The following is a 19,124-nucleotide window of genomic DNA, read 5'->3' as shown; positions in this document are numbered from 1 at the left end:
ATGTGGGGGTACAGCATGAAACGATGTATAGATATATATATATATATGTATATATATGCTAGCTACTTATTCATGCCAGCCATGAATTGCACAGCGCCCACCTGCAAGCGATATGTGGGTCTCTGTCTATGCAACGGCCTCATGTAATGGTGCCTAGCGAGCAGTAATTGGCCTCTCTGTTCGACTCGGCTGTGTTTCTTGATATATATGCATATATATTTACTAGATTTGACAGTTATCGATTGTGTTCAGAATCATATTACTTTGCAGCAGCTGCCTCAAGTTGCTGTAAAATTGTCCGACAATTACGAATATTATATAAAACCTGACTCAAATTACTTCTGTTTCCAGCCAGCTTTGTTGATTAGAGCATGCAGATTTGTATAACATATACATGAGTAAATGAGATCTTAGAATAAATTATAATCCAACAGCAAATTGATTCGATAATTCTATTTGCAATCATTAAGTTCTTATTAATTGCTATTATGTTTACTGATTGTTGGCTTTTGATTTTAATATTTGCCTGAAAATAGATTTCTTTACCTTCAGATTCATGCTATCAAAACTGTGGCTGTAACCGAGGTTCTTCATTAAATATATATTTTCAATATTTAATTTACTTACATATATGTAAATATTGTTTTAATTAAATTTGCTTGCAATCACAATCACAATCAGAATCGGAATTACAATCGCAATCACCTGGTGTACACGAATGCCCTTGCTAAGTAATGCCTCGACCTTATCGCTGCTTGTAATTTGTAGTTAATTCTCGTTTCATGGCGCCAATGTTTCAATACATTGCTGTGCCATCTGACTCGGAATATTTGCACACCTATGCACAATGCGGTGATAAGGCTAATCAAAATGATATTTAAAGGAAATTCTAACAAAATACCGCCTGTTATCAGCTGGAGAAATGGAGCACGATAAGCATGTTGACCAAACCAAATTGGGTCTATAGGTCTGAGCATCAGCTGTGAGCAAGCTATATCAAATGGCTATATATGGCTCGAATGCAGGGCAACAGTTCGGAGTGGGAATCAAAGCGGGCCATACAATCAGCAGAGAGCCAAATTGTGTGGAGCCAGTTGTTTGGTTGATTATCAATTGGAAAGTCGATGGCAACCGCAGCAGCGCCTCAATAAATGGGGCGTGGCCATGGGCATTATTTTGTGCAGATAATTGGGAAAGCATTTTTAGAAGCTCCCAGTGGAGTGGCTTGACCAATGCTTCAAGCTTCAAGCTCTGAGCTCCAAGCGCTGAGCTACACACAAGCAACACGCTTGCTTCACGTTCAACAGCTGGAATTGCTTTAGCTTGGAGCTGAGCTGTGTAATAAACAAGTTCTAGTTGTTGTGTTCGTTGTTGTTGTTGTTGATGTTGCTGGCTGCGCATGAATCACTTTTGCTGCTGTTGTTGTTGTTGCTATGTTGCTTTATGCGTTGCTTTTGAGAGTTAACTAAACTATGTACACACAGCAATTTACAGTTAAAGGGCAGCAACTGACAGGGATCGAGAGAACAGCAGAGAGAAATGGAGCGACTCCAACGGCTCCAACTCCAACCAACTGCGATTCTGTCCCGTTTATGACGTTTGCACTTAACCCCAACATGGCACAGTTATTATTCTTTTTTCTTGTTTCGTTGCGTTTCGTTTTGTTTTGCTTTTGTTTTGGTTTTTGTTTTGTTAGCTGCCTGAAGCTTTTGCACATAGCGGAAGCAGATCGGGCGGGCGCTTAGCCAAGCGAGAATCATTCAAAAAAAAATACTCCATTTGTTGCATTCTGTTAGTTTTTATACCCGTTCATAAGTTGATTAGAGTATATTGGTTAAGGTTTGAAATTTGCTGTTGCTAATATAATTATTTGTATATGCCCATTGGGGGCGTGTCAAAGCTGGGATTACCATTTTTCTTATAAAATAATCTCGTTTATTTATGGCAATAGTACATTGGATGACGAAATATAGATTCGTGAGTAGGATATAGATATCAAAATGTTAAGTTTATATATATTTATGTATTATTATTATATATGAATTGTATTCTCTAGTTCTACAACTCTTCATATATGTATATATCTAAATCTGAAACGTAAGCGAGTATTATGCAGTCAGTTGTGCAATGTTCTTTTACGTGTTTCTCTTTGCTGTTGATGTCTCTAGGGGGGGCTTCAATATTATAAACATCTAGTTTTTTTATTGCCGCTTGAATGCATTGCCAACGGATATTGACAGTAGTTAAATGCAATTCACTGCAAGCTCATCACTGGGCTAAGCTTAGGCATGTGACGTCACTTTCTACAACAACAGACATATATATGTAGATACAGATATACTTGGATATGTATATATAAACTAACCAGCTTGTATAAGTTTTACTTCGATTTATATATATTTCGCTTTAACTATTGCTGCAGCTCAATTTCTCATTCAATCAAATTAAATCAAATTTTGATGAGTTACTGTAAGCTTTTATTAGTGCTCGTTATAAAACTAAAGTTGTTATTGCTTTTTGAGTCTCAAAATTCGTTTACTTATTCAATGGAATCACTTAGTGGGAAACTATATAAATATTGGAATACTATATAAATTATAAATGACAGTTAACTGAGTCAGAAGCAGGTAATAGAAGCACACTTGAAGATGTTTGTCGTGGAGTATGTGGTAAGGGTATTTTACAGTCGACAGTACTCCACTAAACCACTTTTACTTAATACTTTTGCTAAATTTTTTCTTGTGTGTATAAAACACAAATAAAACATAGTTTTTGTGTGGCTAAGCAAAAGTATTTATTCAACTTGTGTGGGAGAGGGGGGCGGCAGTCACTGGTTCATGGCCAACTCGTGCGCCTAATGGCTGCAAACGTAAGCAGTCACAGTAATTACAACAACAACAAAAGCAACAATGCAAACAACAATAATAATATAACATTGTGCAGCACCACGGAATCTGGCCAATGAATCAGAGAGCGCTACAGAAATGGGCCAACACACGCCAACGCAGCCAAAATCTGCACACGCGATGCCCAAATATCGAATACATTCATTCACATGAGACTATCTGTTTGTGTATGTGTCGCTGTGTGTATGTGCTCGATATTGTGAGTGGTGGGCGCCTGTGGTGCCACGCCTACGCGCATTGTAATGCCTATTATGGCAAAGTAGCTGACAATTTTATGGCCAAAGTGAAAAAAGCTTGGCTAGTGTCGGCCCAGCTGCCAAAATGTTAACAATTATAAACAGTTTATAAAAAAGACAATAGCTCAACTGGCCGGTGGCAAGGTGAACAGAGTTAAGCCACTTAAGACGCTGCACGTGCCGCCAAAGTGGAGATTATATAGTTAAAGAAAATAAAAACAAAAACGCTTAAAAAGCAAAATGATCGCAGTAGAAATATACAAATAGCAGCAGCGAGAGTTATGAAAAAGTAAAGCAGAGATTATTAAAAAAGTGATTTAATTATGGAAAATATAATACAAATTATTAATCAGTTCGAGCTTAGATTAAGATCAGTTAAAGTCTAGAGGTGAATCTCTTCTTGTAAAGTTTTAATGCCATTAAACCATTTTTAAATTTGTTTAAATTAAAGTAATCAACGCTAAACATTTGTATACACTTTTGATCATCACCAGTTGCGATTTGAAATTATAAATAAAATTTCTTCCACTTCGATTTGATTGGCTAATCTAGAACTGGTGCAATATGTCGTATGAGTAATTTGTGTGATTCAATTCTATAAACTCACAACACAAATTAACAGCGACAGCAAATTCTTGCGTAGATTGCAAATGCCAAGCGTTGGCCAAATTGTGCCAATCGCTTCAACTAAAAGAGGCAATAAGAACTACAGAGAAAGAGAGAGTGAGAGAGAGACAGGGAGAGGGAGAGAGGGAGAAAAATTGATCGATATCGATGCAAAAAACTTGTTGACACTTAGCAAACTTTACGCAACAACTAACTTTGTCGGCTAATTTCATTTAAAATGTTTGTAAATTAAATAATTCTATTGGCACTTCAAGCAGTCAGTCATTCAATCATTCAATCACTCAATCATGCAGCTGTGAGACAAAAGTGCCATTGTACGCACTATGAAAATCTGACCCAAAAAATGAAATTGTTGGAAAATGTGTGCTGTGCGACATGGAGTGATGTCTGTGGGCTTGAAATATTCTGTCATGTGACTGACAGCAGCACCAGCAGCCGCCAAAGCAATAATATTAATGAAAATATACGAAATAATAATAATAGTAGTAGCAGTAATAATGATGATGATGCTGCTGATTATATGATCAAGCAGCGTGTCGTCCACTAAATGAAACAAAATTTATCGGATTCAATTTATGACAATTCTCTATGGTGTAATGCGATAAAGTGTGCTAATGCCGCAGCTGAAGTTGTATATAAATTTATATATATATATATATACCTTTATATATTTTATATATATATTATTAAGCTGTTTCCTTTTGACTTAATAACTATATTAAAGTTAAATATTTAATATTTAAGTAAATTTCATAAAAATCAAATTTAATGAATTTGAGTTTAGTTAAAGAAGTTCCATTTACAGGGTATTTAAGAGTTCAGCAACTGGCTGTCTTTACACTCCTTATTGCTTTATGCTCGTTTAATGTTATCCGTGGCACTTCCTCGAAGTTTATGGTGTGTGTGTGTGTGTGTGTTGCATGCCGCAACTGCAGCAGGCATAACCAATGCAAAACCAAACTAAGGCAAGCTACATACGAGTACATATGCTGTTCGTCCGTCAGTCAGTCAGCTAGATGCGAGACGGCCCGTATACATGCATAGAAGCTCGTTGCATTACATCTATTGTAAAACATTTTGCTGGCCTCGTCGCGTTTTTCATTTCTCCTCTGACTGACTAGCAGGCTGACTGACTGACTGTCTGTCTGTCTGACCGTCTGACTGGCGTGTGCTCACTCAATTAGCGCCCAGAGGACCGAAACCGAAACAAAACAACATAAAGCCAACAGCAGCAGCAGCAACAACCTCAGCGGCTGCTTCTTCTTCTTCCCTGCCAGTGGGCCGAGGATTGAGCAAATATTTGCCTCTAACAAACTGCAAATGAAATTGTCTTACACACAAGTACAAGCATTTTCGTCTATAGCAAACAAATAAATGAAGAGAAAAACAACAATTGTTGCAGCTTTTCCTCTACTAACGATTCGACGCCAGCATTAGACATTGCTAGCTCGGCGAGGCGGGGAAATTGTTTAAAAATATGCCGCAAGCGCTGCCGTCGCTGCTCTAAGCAGAAATCGAATGAAAAAACGAACATCCATGTATAAATAGAAAATGAATAAAAATACTTTTGGTTTTCATTTGGCTGCACTTTAATTGTTGCTCTGCAGCTACAAATATACTTTCCTTGCGAAATTGATTACAGTAAATGGCAAAAGTTGATGCGAACAACTTGAAAAAAAAACGATTCTCTTAAAATAAAAATAAAAAATTTAATGAGTTTTCTAAAGGATTGCGTTTCTGTTAAGTTGAAAAAGCATAAAAATATAAATACCAATTTGATAAGCCAAATTGTTGGCTATGAAAGTTGTTTAGGCCAACGGCGTCTCTGATTCTTTCACATTTCTTGACGATTCCCGGCACAAAACCGTATAATTTAAGAAGGGGAGCTAATTACGTTTTTGTTGTTCAATTTTTAATATATTTTTATTGTTTTCTAAGTATTACATTTACTTTTCATGCAGCAATTTTATATAATTAAATATTGCTCATACGCAGCGTCAGCCAATAGTAGAATTGATGTTTGCTTTTTGGCGATTAATAAATAATTATAAGCGCAATTACAGTAGCAATTAACATGCCTGTTAGATTATATATACATATACATACATATATACAGTATTATATTACTCATACGACCTGTTTGGCCGTGATTTGCAGTTCCAAGGAAAACGTCCATAGCAAAGCAGCTAAGAAAACAGCCAGCCAAATGGTCATATATATAAATATATATATCTGTATATATGTATTATATATATGTATATATTTATTATATATATGTATATATTTATATATCACTGTGTATGCGCATCACAATTAAAGAACAATTATTATTTGCTTTGGCAAATATTTGCAACATGTGCGCAACTTAAATGAGGCGTGCAGTGTAGCCAATGCAGCGCTGCCAAAGACACGTTTCACTTTCATTACACAGACAGAATCACACACACAGTCGCACACATATCGTACGCACTTGGCCAAGTCATAAACCTGTCCAAGGCATCAGACACAGTTGCAAGTTGCAAGAGAATCTGCCGCATGCTTCGCATCTCTTTTTTTTGCATTTGAAAGTGAAATTTGCGTTTAAACAGCGACATTTGTTTGCCATTTGTCTTGAAGGCGGCGACACTTGAACACCACTCGAAGCAGGGAGAGGGCGGCGCAGTTCTGTGGATCGAGCTGATGGATTCTATGTCTGCGTTTATTTGTCAAACTCTGGCATATCAAATAAACAGCGCTGCGTTTCGTTACAAGACTTTGTTTTTGTTATTTGAGAAGTGTGTGTGAGTGTTTGGCTTGTGTTGTGTTATCGATGCCACATGGCGTCGTGTGTGAGTGTGTGACGAGGCGTGGTTTGCCTTGCGGCATTTTCCATTGAAAAACGACAATACCAATTTGGTCGCTCGCTTTCCGGTCTGTACTAAATTTGTGCTTAGGCATTCCAGCCTTATATGCTATGCCACTCGCTTTGATGTGTCTCATTAAAGCGCATTTTTCAAATGCAACGTGACATTTTTCAAGGTTGTTTTTGTTGCTGTTGTCGCATCATTCATCAACATTGCTGACCAACACCAAGAGATTTGTCATGCTGGCAGACAGGCAGGCGCATAATTAAATACTTTCACCTGCAAATACGCACACAGACACACACGTGCACTTAGTGCATATGCACATATATATATATATATTTATATGTAAATATATATATTATATACATGGATTCATGGCCAAGCAGCCCCAAAGCTGGCAAGTGCCAATGCACTAAAAATAGGCGCATTGCCTTTGCCAGAGACAAACATTTTTAATAGCCGCTTTTCACGCACGGTCGTTGAGCTGCCGGTGGTCCCCCTTCAATGTCTCACTCTCCTATCCTAGTTTTAACACCCGCCAGAGGACATTAAGACATCAAAGCAACGGCTACAACAGCAGCAGCAGCAGCAGCTGGCATGGGGTAAATGCGTGAAAATAGCGATTTATGCACCTCAGGCCTTGTCGCCATTTCGGGTCGGTCAAGTAAATCAGCAGAGCTTACACTTTCTCAATTTTAAGCAAGTACACAGTGAGAAAATTTGGCTGGCAAATATCCTCTTAATCTTGATTACAAATTTATTTATGTATGTATCTATATGCCTATGTATCTTTTTCATATAAACTTCAAAACAAGACCCAAGTCCTGAAAACATTCTACAAGCAGCCGGCAGCCGGTAGCAGATGCAGATACATTTGTATCTTATTGCTATCTTCTAAACATGCATTTGCCATATTCTTGGTATTTTTAAGAGCAATATAAGAATTTCTGGCGTTGCTCTTCTTACGCATGTGTTTGGCATTTCGAACTGTGTTTATATTGTTGCATTTGTTTGTTTGAGTTGCAATGCGTATGCAGCACGTAGTCGACACTAAACAGGGCCAACAAAGTGTGGAGTCCATTGAAACGGCAATAAACTGTTGTTGCGATGCTTTGACTTTTGACATGAAGGTATCTGGGCGTTGCCAGCATATACCATTAACTGTGCATCTCTAGCTGTGGGCCGACAATGAACCGAGCCCACCAATGAAAGTGCAATCAAGGCGAGTTGGCTGGCGCTGTGTCTCGGGCTGGGGTTGGGTCTGGGACACGACGTCAATGACTGCTGGCAGCGCTAATTGCATTTATCGTTGCTTAGATGTTAATTATGACAGCGCAGAGTGCACTTTGTGTAATAAACGTTGAACACACACACACACACACATACACACAAGCAGACACATAGTTACATGCCTAGGCGTATCTGCGCTGAAATGTCGTTGATGCTGCTGATTAAGCAGGAGCCGCTCACAGCGAGGTCAATGCTATTGTAGCTTGCTTGATATAATAGATATTTAACAGTCGCGCAACCCGCACGTTTAAAAACACATTTGCAGATAAGGCGTAAGCTTGCCAGAAAACCTAAATTGGCTTCAAGCAGCCAAACGATGTTTTTTAACAACCTAACAATTAATTCTTCCTGTTTAACTATTTTTATAACTGTATTTACTCATTGTATATTATCTGTAATCTATTGTGGTTAGTTTAGGCATATTTATAACCATATAATCATATTTATTTTGGGGTCTTTGCCTGATTACTTCCTTTGCGTTATTTATTTCATCATCCGAAATCGTTGAAACTTAAAAATTAATAGAGAAGGCAGATTAAATTTACTTCAGAATAGATGGAATGAAGGATAGTATTTAATGCCAAACACCTTCAACAGTTTGTTTTTATTAAAACTAATTGACTGATAGATACTGTTCCATAAACAAACAAAATCTGGTTTACATAATCTTGAAACAATTTAGTTGACAACTTTATATAGTTAGCCTCTGACACGCATAACTAGCTTCAGTTAGCTCTAATCTAATTTTGTGGTTACTGTGAAAAGTTAACAGCTTTTTGAGTAATCCTCTGTCTCTTACTATATTATACCCTTTGATCTATTGAAGGTTTAACAACGTGTTTTCGAGTAACTCTCTCTTTCTCATTCTCTCGTTTTATTCCTTCTTCCTTCAGTGTAGATCTCCTCTCTCTATCTCTATCTCTATCTCTATCTCTATCTCTATCTCTATCTCTATCTCTATCTCTATCTCTATCTCTATCTCTATCTCTATCTCTATCTCTATCTCTATCTCTATCTCTATCTCTATCTCTATCTCTATCTCTATCTCTATCTCTATCTCTATCTCTATCTCTATCTCCATCTCTATCTCCATCTCTCTCTTTTTCTCACTCTCTCTCTATCTATCTCACTCTATTTTTCTTTTTCTTTCCCCCTCACTCTATATTTTTAAAGCCCATAACTTACAAACATTTGACTACTTTTGGGTATATTTCGCTTGTTGCTTTGACTGCTTTTTCGTATCTCCATCTCTATCTCTATCTGTATCTGTATCATCAAATGGTGTCTAAGGTCACACTTGCCATTGCCCCTGGCTAAGGTCTAAGGTTATGACAGCGGCCTTAAATGAACGCTAGCCGCAATTTGTGTGCGTCTTTGGCGTTTCCATTGATATCTTGTTTGTTTACTAGCTTGCTTGCGAGTATGCCCATACTGAGCAGCATTCAGCGAGGCAACAGCTTGATCATGGTTTTATCTTAATTTTCGAGCCATCTGTATAAGTAGTTTCTTTAGTCTCCAGTTCCAGGTGAAGACTAGCTAACAGCAGTTAATTAGGGCTAAGCCAGGTTATAAATCTAATAGACAAATAGGCAAAGCTTCTCAAATAGAAGTATTAGTCATACAGATGTAAAATTCGTATTCGCATACGATAAGCCAAAGATAACAACTTATCTACATACATAGTATAAGTGAGCAGCTGAATACTGCATAGAATACACAAATAAACAAGAAAGAAAGAAGAAAAAAACAGCTAACGATATTTCAATTTGGACTGTTGGCACCTCTCCTCAACAACAAATAAACATTCAGCTCCAACTAGTATTATATCATCAGCAGGCATAATTATTTATACAAATATTTGCATAAATATACAAATTTTTTGCCTTTCGATTTGACATTAATAAATTAGGCACAAAATATATGTTGTTAAAGAGAAAGAAATGTAAATTGTTGCTTTGCATAGATACAACAATGTTGCCTGGCTTCGTTTGGCTTGAATTTTGTTGCTTTTTGGGTGTGGCCGGGTCAGTATACGTTTAATGTATAGAATTCAATTTGTCGCTGTTGCTGTTTATTGGGACAAAATAATAGCAACAACAACAACAGCAGCGGCAGCAACAGCTGCAAGCAATAATAACAATAAGTAAGGCGCAAGCTCAAAGAGCAAAGCAAACACGTTTCGTTATGCTGGAAAAGTCGCCGGCGCAAGTGAAAGCGCCAACGTCGATGCCGACGTCGCCGTCATCGTCGCTAGTTCCTGCGCTGTCGACGTCGCCCGTTGTCCCGTTGTCCAACAATGGGGAGGCAGTTACTCGCCAGCTTCAAGTTTTCCTTAAGGCGTCCCAGCAATCTCTGCCTGCTTTGCCGCGCACGCAGCTTGCCATCATATTTCACTGGCTGCACTTGTCGTGTTTGTTGTTGTTGTTGTTGCAGTGGCTATAACAACAACTGAACACTTGCACATTGCACACTTGGCCAACTTTGGCAACTTGACGCGGCAACAAACGAGTTATTGTCGTTGTCGTGTTGCTGGCTCCATTGCCCAAAAGACTTAGCCCGGCTTTGCTTTGCATTGGGCTAAACTATTTTTTTTTCGTCTCTGTGTGTGTCTCCTCGTTGTCTCTGGCCCGAAGGGGCAAAACATTTAATTTCATTCATTGGCAACGGCAGCCAAAACTGCCAAAAATGGCTAAGAAAAAAATACACTCACATACACAGAGACTCATGTTAATACCATTGTTATTATTATTGTCTACACTATGGCTCTGGATGACTTTGGTCTCTTCACAATGTTTGTGACATGCGCAGCTGCGAAAAATAAAATAGCACCACACACAAAACTAATTTGATCCGTTAGCTGACCATAAACTGTCTGGAAAGGAATCACAGTCGTGAAGCTTAGAAAACAAAACTTGTTTTAACACTTGAATTAGATTTTAATGCTGTGAGAATGTTATACATAAATTCATTCATAAAATATAACAATAAAAATATATTGTTAGGAAATATCGGATTAATTACGCTGCACACAAATCAATAATGACTTTTGCTTTGACATCTTCAATAGACGTCGCTGACAAGTGAAGATATAATTAATATTTTTTTTTAATTATTCTGTAAAAGACAGAAGGAGTTAGACTTTCATTCCATTCTTACAGCAATTCAATCTTTGAAGTTCAGGCAATACAGTTCAGTTGTCTGGCATAGAATCATAGCCAAAACTCGAGCTAAGAATCCATATTTAATATATAAATTTTAATTTCAGTTTGTTGATACGTATGTGTACACTATTTTATTTATTGACATGTAGAGTATTTAGATATCGCATTTATATTTGCACATTTTTCACTTACGGTAGTTTCCATTGTTTTGCTGTTGATGTTTGGCCACGTGAATTTGCGCCTAGGCTTGAATTATTTTACGGGCCAAGTTGCTGCGTTATGCACCTTTTTGAACGCCAGTTGCTGTTGTTGCTGCTGCTGCTGCTGCTGTCGATGACTGTTGACTAGTCTTATCCATCGCCTTACGTCTGCGCGTCGTCTTAGCTGACTTTAATGCCATATTCGTGCCGGCAACGGCTTGGAAAAATCTTTGTAGCTATATTGTTTTGTTGCGGTAGGTACAATGCGCTTTATGTTCGATGGCTGCATGTTGAGCTCTTTATACACGTCCACAAAGTAAAAAGAGTTTATTGCTTTTGTGCACTGTCCGACTGTCTAGATGTTTGAACTTTCGTATACTTGTTTGCATGCATCTTATCTTCATCTAATAAAGTGTTGAGATTTTGTTATCTACAGAACGTGGCAAGTGGTGAGTGAAGAGTGAATTGAAAATGATGTGATCCGCAAACAGCTAAGTTTTAAAAACTTCATCCTGCTATTTATAGACAGTGAACGAGTATTACGAAGTCGATTAAAAAAAAAATAAGAGGACAACTTGGCTAACAAAAAGCAAGCCGTAATGACAATAGGCAATAGCAGTTGCAGATGCGTTTTCGCTCCAATCGAATTCCAATTGGCATCCTGCACAATCACATTCTCTGCCTCTGAATGTCGTTCACACCTGCCCAGGTGCATGATGAAATATTCCAAATGCTCTAATGCCTTAACGTGTAAATGTTCACTTTTTTCTTGTTGTTTTATATGAGCTCAACATTCAACGATTAGCTGTAGTTGATAGCAACGCGAAACCTCTCAATCAACAGCCCACATAAACAATTATTTTCATGTACAGAGTTGCTTGAAGACAAGATTTGCATTATTCTTTGTCTGGCGACCCACGCAACGCTCCTAAAACCTGAAGCCTGAAGCGAACGAGAAAGCCAAAAAAGACCGCAAACAATTGAATTGGTTTCCTCGCGCTTTGTGTCTGTGCCACGTCTGATAATGGATAGTGTCATATATCTTTGATTGGCCTTCACATTGAAACGTCAATAATAGTTTTGAACTAAGATTTATAAGCCTTATTTAAACACTTAGCTAATTTACGCCTGAACACTTTGTATCTTTTACAGTTAATGCTGCATGTACTTATGAGAAATCTACAAGATAACGCCTTCGACTGAGAGACTGAGAGATGTAAGTACCATTTCGATTTGTGGCCCACGTTCTTATTCGTTTTGCAGCATTAGTCTTGTAAATGTATGCAAATTGCTATTAAGTTGGCTGAAAACAAACCCCTTTGCCTGACCCCAATCGTAGTTTGTAAATGGCACAGGCTTTGTGTGTGCAGGCGGCATAAATTGCATTCAACTCTAGTTGCATATATAATAATAACATCGTCATGTAAGCCAACAAGCGGAAATTGAAGCAAAAGATACTTTTTATAGAGTACTCCACATGCTGTGCAAATGATGTCAGCAATCCTGCAAGGACCTACATGCACAGTAATTGTGACAGGACTCTGTTGGAAAGGAAGCTGCAAATTGAATGAGTTGAGCAACGCAACTCAGCGCAACGCTGGTTCATGATGTCACTTTGTGGGCAGCTCAGGAGCAAAAGAAAATTGATTTTAGCATTTAATTCGATTTTTTCTGCCAATACACTCAGAATCAATTAAAATGCCATTTAAAAAATATGTATCTTAGTGTGTGTATAAATACATCAGAGTTCACTCGTCCACAGATACTTTTTCTTTCTCTCTCTCCTTCTCTTTTATGCTCGGCCTGCCAAATGTTTGACCCAATTTTCCATCTGTCTAAGAATAGAAAATTTTCAAATACAACTTTTATGTTTTTTTTCGCAGCATTTCGCTTGACTTTTTAACAATTTATAAATATATTTGCATCTAAAAGTTTATTTCACTAAAAGTTTTGTAACAACATGCAAAAGCCATTTTAGGCAAAAAATATTTGCATTTTTAATGTTTCTCAATTATATTTGATTTATTTGTTAATGTCTGTCGCTGTCAACTGAGATTCGTCAAGAAATTTATAACAATGGGCAAATATTTGGCTCGTGACCAAAATAGGCGCCAAGATTCATGTAATCAAAGTTTTGTGCATATTTAAATTTGTATTTTCTCTTATTTTTGCCTGTCATCAGCGTGAAAAGTGTCCCGTCAAAAGTTGTTTTTGTTTCCTTCTTTTCTCTATCCATCTATATAAATATATTTATATGTAAATTTATATACTAATGCCCAAGCACTCGGTCATCGGTTGCGTATCCGCATTGTTGTTCGTATCTGATCAGGCTTTTGTTTTACTCTTCTGTTTCGTGTGGCTCTTTTTTCGTCATAAATCAATTTGTTGCAATTTGAACATATTTGCGACGCGCTTGCCGCCCAATTGGCGCAATTGGCTGCCAGAATTAGAAAAAACATTTGGCGCAAACAAATGCCAGCCAACCAACTTGCGAACAAATCAATCAAGCGTTCTGAATCTCTCTCGTTCTTGCTCAGCAGGAGCCACAAGTATTTATAGAAGTGCGAATGAAAAATAGTAAAAAACTACGGATTGATATTTAAAGCATGTTGCCACAAATTATTGTTATAGAATTTTACACTACAAGTGGAATTTCTTTAGTTGAGTCTTTTGTTTTAGTTGAATTTTCAGCTTCCGGTTGTATTTAAATATTACTCTGACACCAATAGATAGAATGAGTTAAAGGCGAATCCATGCTTTCGCAAGGTTCGGGTAGCGGCTAGTCGCGCACTCCCCGCATAAAGCACAGTTACTTGTTTTTGTTTTTGTTTTTTGAATGTTTATTTATGCTTTACAGTTGAATGCAGCTTCAATCTTTTTTCTATAAAAGCAAATCGGCTTTCACACTTAAGTATATTATTATATATCATAAATCATATTATTGACTAATAGCAAATGAAATGCATATTATACCCCAGATTGAATGAGTTCCTGCTAGAATAACCTACGAAACAAATTTATTATAAATTTGATTACTAGATACAATTTTTAAAATCTTAGGCATGTTTGCTTGAAAACCCTTCTTAAAACGCAGCTAAAATTGTTATTAAGTTAATTCGTTGTTTTTGTTTCCTTCTTTTCTCATATAGATATATAGATGGATATGAATATATTTATATGTAAATTTATTTGTATTCGACCTAGTCCTATTAATGTCTGATGCTACATGGTAATTTTTAATTTTTATTTTACTTCAACTACTTTTTCCCTTGCCCCACCTACTGTTTAATTTCTTCGCGTATTTCACAAATTTATTTTTATTGTTTTATGCTTGTTTTATAAAGTTAACAAAATGGGAAATATGTTTGCTAATAACGTGACTCACATGCATAAATGCAGTCCATTTAAGGGTTTCTGGACAATGTTAGAAAGTGTAGTGAGTTGCTTGTATATTGTTGTTTTGTCACTTTCTTATCGACGTGTTGTACGTTCTGCCTTCATAAATCAACTTATCTCTCGGTGCAGCGTGAGTGTGTGTGAGTTGATTATGAGAACAGTTGTATTACGCGTTGTTTTTTGTTTTAAAGATACAATATCTATGAACCTATAATTAGAGTTCACTTTTCGCCTTATATGTCATTTCAATTACCTTGTGGTTGGATGTGTTCCCATCGCTTTGTTTACCTACTCAGGAAGTGTGGGTTAGTGTGTGTGCCTGTGTGTATAGATTCATTGTGTGAATATGTCTATATTCTGTATCGATACGAATATAATTTTATTTAAATTCCCATCGACCACGGAGATGTTTCATTTGTGAGCGGGCGGGTTTTGAATGCGCAACGAAACGAGAAAATTTGTGAAATAAAAATATTGTGAAAACGAAATTGTGAAAACCTAAAAGAAAAACAAGACAAGAAATTTGACAAACGTCAGAAAATAAACGTAAAGAAAACACGAAATTCGCACAGGTAATCAGGCAATTTAAAAAATTGACAAAAATCAACAAACAAACAACAAGACAAACATGTTTATAAACAATATAAGATATTAATGTTGCGCGCAAAATTTTGTATTTTTAATAATTATGAAATTTGCTGGCAATTGGCCAATTCGATTTCACGCCGTCTCTCTCTCCCTCTCTTTCTCTCGTCAGAAGTGGCTCGTATCATTTATTAAACCTTGATCTTGCCCGACAGCCATGTGCAATACTTCATTTGTAATTTTTTTCAAATTTTGATATAAAAATACAACCCCTAAAAGAAATTGCAATTTTTATAGACTCTATGAGTCATTCGGGCTGTATGTAAATAGCTAGACGAGCATCCCTCGTTATTATTGCTGGCCTTGGAGACCGCCACGTGTTTTGGCAATTCCTCATACTTCCTGCCTCAACAAACAAAACATTACGCCGGGTTAACGCGATGAGCAAAATCGATAAACATTTAACTTTCCCGTTACTTTCGACTTTAATTTCCATGTTGAGCTTTTCGTCTGTTGAGAGCCACCCAGCTCCAGTTTCTGCCCGCCAGTGACATAATAAGCTGTGTGCCCAATGTGTCACACGCCAACTCAACGAACTGAGCAAGAGGAAGAGAAAGAGAGAGTGAGAAAGAGCAAGACAGCAAGCAAACATGAAACAGGCTGAGGAAAAGGGACAATAAACGACAGAACGACGCCAATCCCAACCCCCTGTAGTTGGTTTTATATCTATATAAATATGTGTCAAGCGGGTATATCGAGCAGAGAGACATCTCTTAGCATTTGGTATACAGAAGAAATTTAAATATCAATATTGTAAAGGTTAAACTTATTGATAGAGTATTTAGGCAATATCTCAAAATTTGAAATTGTTTTTAAAAAATTCAATTAAAAATAATTTATTCAATATTGCTAAAAGAATATTAGAATATTTATATATATATATGTATATATTATATTATATATATTATTATACTCATTACTATTATTTATATATTTTCATATTATAATATATGTAATATATATTATATATATATATATATATATATTTGTATTTTCGAAATGGAATATTTGAACTATTAAGTAAGATTTTTTAGTCTTTCATTATAGGGGTAAGTTCTCGTCGGTCATTTAAGGCAAGTTTTTATTAGTTGTTTTTCCTTGACAAGCTTTTCCATGGACACTTGACTCCGAGCACGGTGCGTGCGCTTTTTATGGCTTTCATGGCGCCAATCGAATTTATTTATTTTCTTTTCGCCAAAAAGTAACTCAAATCGACGATGAGCAAGACTGAAATTGGAAATTATACAGAGCTTGTTACAGAAATCATATATAGCTGGAACAATTTGTCTAAGTTAGGGTTAATCGTTTTATGTGGCAGAAAAAAAGACGTTGAAAGAGCTTCACCATTGTAAGCCGAGTAAATAGCATAGAAATACAATGGTTGAAGCATGTTTTGTATGGAAATTGAGTGGAGAGGAATTCCTGTTTCTATTTCAGTTCCTGATTATCATTGTTGGCTTGTAGTTGTAATACTTTTGTAGAGCTGACAAGGATTGTGCTTAGTTTTTGCTTGAGTTGTCAAATATTTTTGTTGATTATATTATATACTTTTTAATAGTTCAGATTGTTATACACCTTACAACTAGCGAGAGCATACAAATAATTTTATAAAAATATTTCGATTTCCTTTTGATCGCTAGCCAAAGCATCGTAAAGCGTAAATTTCTTGTACATATTTAGAAGTTAATCACAAAAAAAACAACTCTCTTATTTGCTATGAATCCATCAAACTTGGGCAAACAGAATGGAGCATTAGTTTTAGAGGTACTACAGGTGCTTGGTCGCCCGGCCACCATTGAGGAGGTGTCTCAGCGTGTGGCCAATATATATAAAGTGGCCCGTAAACGCATTCAGCCCGTTGTTGGAGATATTCTGACGGCTGGTGTGCATCAAGGTTTCTTTAGTTGCCGCAATTACGAATATTCAATCATTCAGCCAACCATTGATCAGCTGCGCCAAGATATTGACAAGTATGTGGATGAAATGTTATCGCTGGACTGCACAGATGAAAAATTGTTGCCGCAGCCATCTCCGTTGATGATTAAGCTGGAGCAGTTAGACGGCTCGCCGCCGTTAACGCCACCATTCGTTCTGTCGCAATCACCATCAACCGGAGAGCTGCGCGAGCGAACGCCCCCTGGAGATGCATCTTCGGCTGTTGCCACGTATTGATTGCCACTGATTGACACTGCTGCCCTTTTGACTAGTTTTTTCTATGTATTTCTCAAGATATATATCTGTTTTAAGTGTAAATTTGACAGCACATCGGGAAACCTACGCAACAAGTGCAGTGGAGTTCAGCTCAGTGCAATAAACCTGCGTCCAGGGCAGTCTAGTACACGCAGTTAACAATGCGATTATTTTTCCGGCTCATTCAATACGTAAACTGGTGGAAGCGAGAGCTGCCCGGTGGCAACTGCTAGCAGCTAGCAGCTACAGCTCCTTTGTTCGTCTTGTTGCTGGTTTTAATGGCTTGTGGGATTCCAACGTTCTCTAGATTCCACATTCCTTGCGAACAAAGGCCATGCTTTGCCCTGTCTCGTGGCTTACTTTTCATTTTTTATTTGCAAACTTTCAACGCTTTGAAGTTCATTTTCATAAGCTACCAGCCGTACATATATATATGAATGTGTGGGAATGCTTTTCGGAGTTGGTACTCGGTTCGTTCCTTGGACCCATTGTCAGGTTGTTGCCTGTCTAGCGCCCACGCTCGGGTTCAAGAGTGTGTGCCACAAAAAAGTTTAGCTCTTCAGTGGCTCATTTCCCCAAGTCTGCTCTCGCTGTCAATGCTGGCCGCCGCCTTTGACGGGCCACGCAAATTTTCCTTTCACTCCTTTGTCCACAAGCCACACACAAAGCTGAGCAGTTGCCCTGCCCGATGGCTCTTGTCATTTAGATGAGTAATCGTCGCCTGACTGCCCGCTTTATGCTCTTCTTTTATTTTGATTTATTTTTGCTTTCAATTTAATTAATTGAAGCACGAGGCTTCAAGCCTTCGCTTGTCCCACTTATGAGGAAGTACATTTTTGTCAACGACAACGGCTCAAAGGGATTAGTCAGTCTCTAGGAAATCTTAAAATTGTGAGCTCTTGGCGACTCACTTCGTTAATTAAGCATGCAAAACAATTTCCTAACTCTGTGGCTGAGTTTTAAATACTTTTGGAAACCCCTCGGGTCATTCTTTTCTTAAATAATTCACAAAATGTTCTTAATTTTTTAGCTATATGCTTTAGATTTACTAAATTTTTGAGCAGATAGATTACGCACATAGCATTCATTGGCTATGCATGACTAGAAGTTACCCTGTACGAAGACAATTTTTAAAGAATACAAAATCTCTTGATTTAGCGTAAATGATTTTTATAATCCATGTTTAAGCTCTGATATATATTATAATAAATACATTCTTTAACAAGTAAGCCTTGAGAAACAATTGCATTATAATTCCTTAAAAACAGCTCTCAATAAGGTATAACTGAAGGAAAAAAACACTCAACAAAGAGAACACACTTAGTAAATATATATAAGCTTAAGTGCGAGTAGCTCGGTTAATCAAGACAACAAATCGGGCAGTCTTAACTGGCATATATATATATAGCTATACATATATATATAGAAAAGTCGTATATAGGAAGTGAATCAGACGCACTCTCACTCTCTGTTCAAGCTCAACCTGCTGAACTGGCGCGAAAAGCTTTTCTTGGTTCGTTGACATTTGCCATGAGCAGGGGAGACGTTCGTAAACATGATTTTAATTTTTATTGTTTTTTCCTTGTCTTTCTTTTGTCATTAATTAATTAAATTGTGACCGCGCTGG

General features: G+C 37.2%; 2 protein-coding genes across 13 annotated transcripts in view; both read left to right on the top strand.

Moving 5' to 3' along the window:
• LOC111595671 (F-actin-monooxygenase Mical) overlaps positions 1-19,124 on the top strand; it is a 49,162-nt gene that overhangs the window by 9,928 nt on the left and 20,110 nt on the right. For 11 of the 12 annotated variants that reach the window (XR_003944307.1, XR_003944306.1, XR_003944310.1 and 8 more), the window contains one exon: positions 12,419-12,482. The gene's annotated coding sequence lies outside the window, so the exon portion shown is untranslated. Of the gene's footprint in view, positions 1-12,418; positions 12,483-18,736; positions 18,777-19,124 lie in introns of those variants that run through there. The other variant, XR_003944308.1, reaches the window with a different exon arrangement.
• LOC111595673 lies at positions 16,864-17,600 on the top strand. The gene has a single exon (XM_023309508.1). The coding sequence runs from the start codon at positions 17,024-17,026 to the stop codon at positions 17,477-17,479; it is 456 nt and encodes a 151-aa protein (XP_023165276.1). The 5' UTR covers positions 16,864-17,023; the 3' UTR covers positions 17,480-17,600.

This window comes from Drosophila hydei, unplaced genomic scaffold, assembly GCF_003285905.1.
Source record: "Drosophila hydei strain 15085-1641.00,03,60 unplaced genomic scaffold, DhydRS2 tig00008119-arrow-pilon, whole genome shotgun sequence".
NCBI lineage: Eukaryota > Metazoa > Arthropoda > Insecta > Diptera > Drosophilidae > Drosophila > Drosophila hydei.
The sequence above is the reverse complement of the archived record's forward strand: the minus strand, read 5'-3'. Positions and strand labels throughout refer to the sequence as shown.

What these genes read in the sequence shown, in the direction of transcription:
- LOC111595673 (XM_023309508.1), top strand. Translation starts at nt 17,024, where the DNA reads ATGAATCCATCAAACTTGGGCAAACAGAATGGAGCATTAGTTTTAGAG.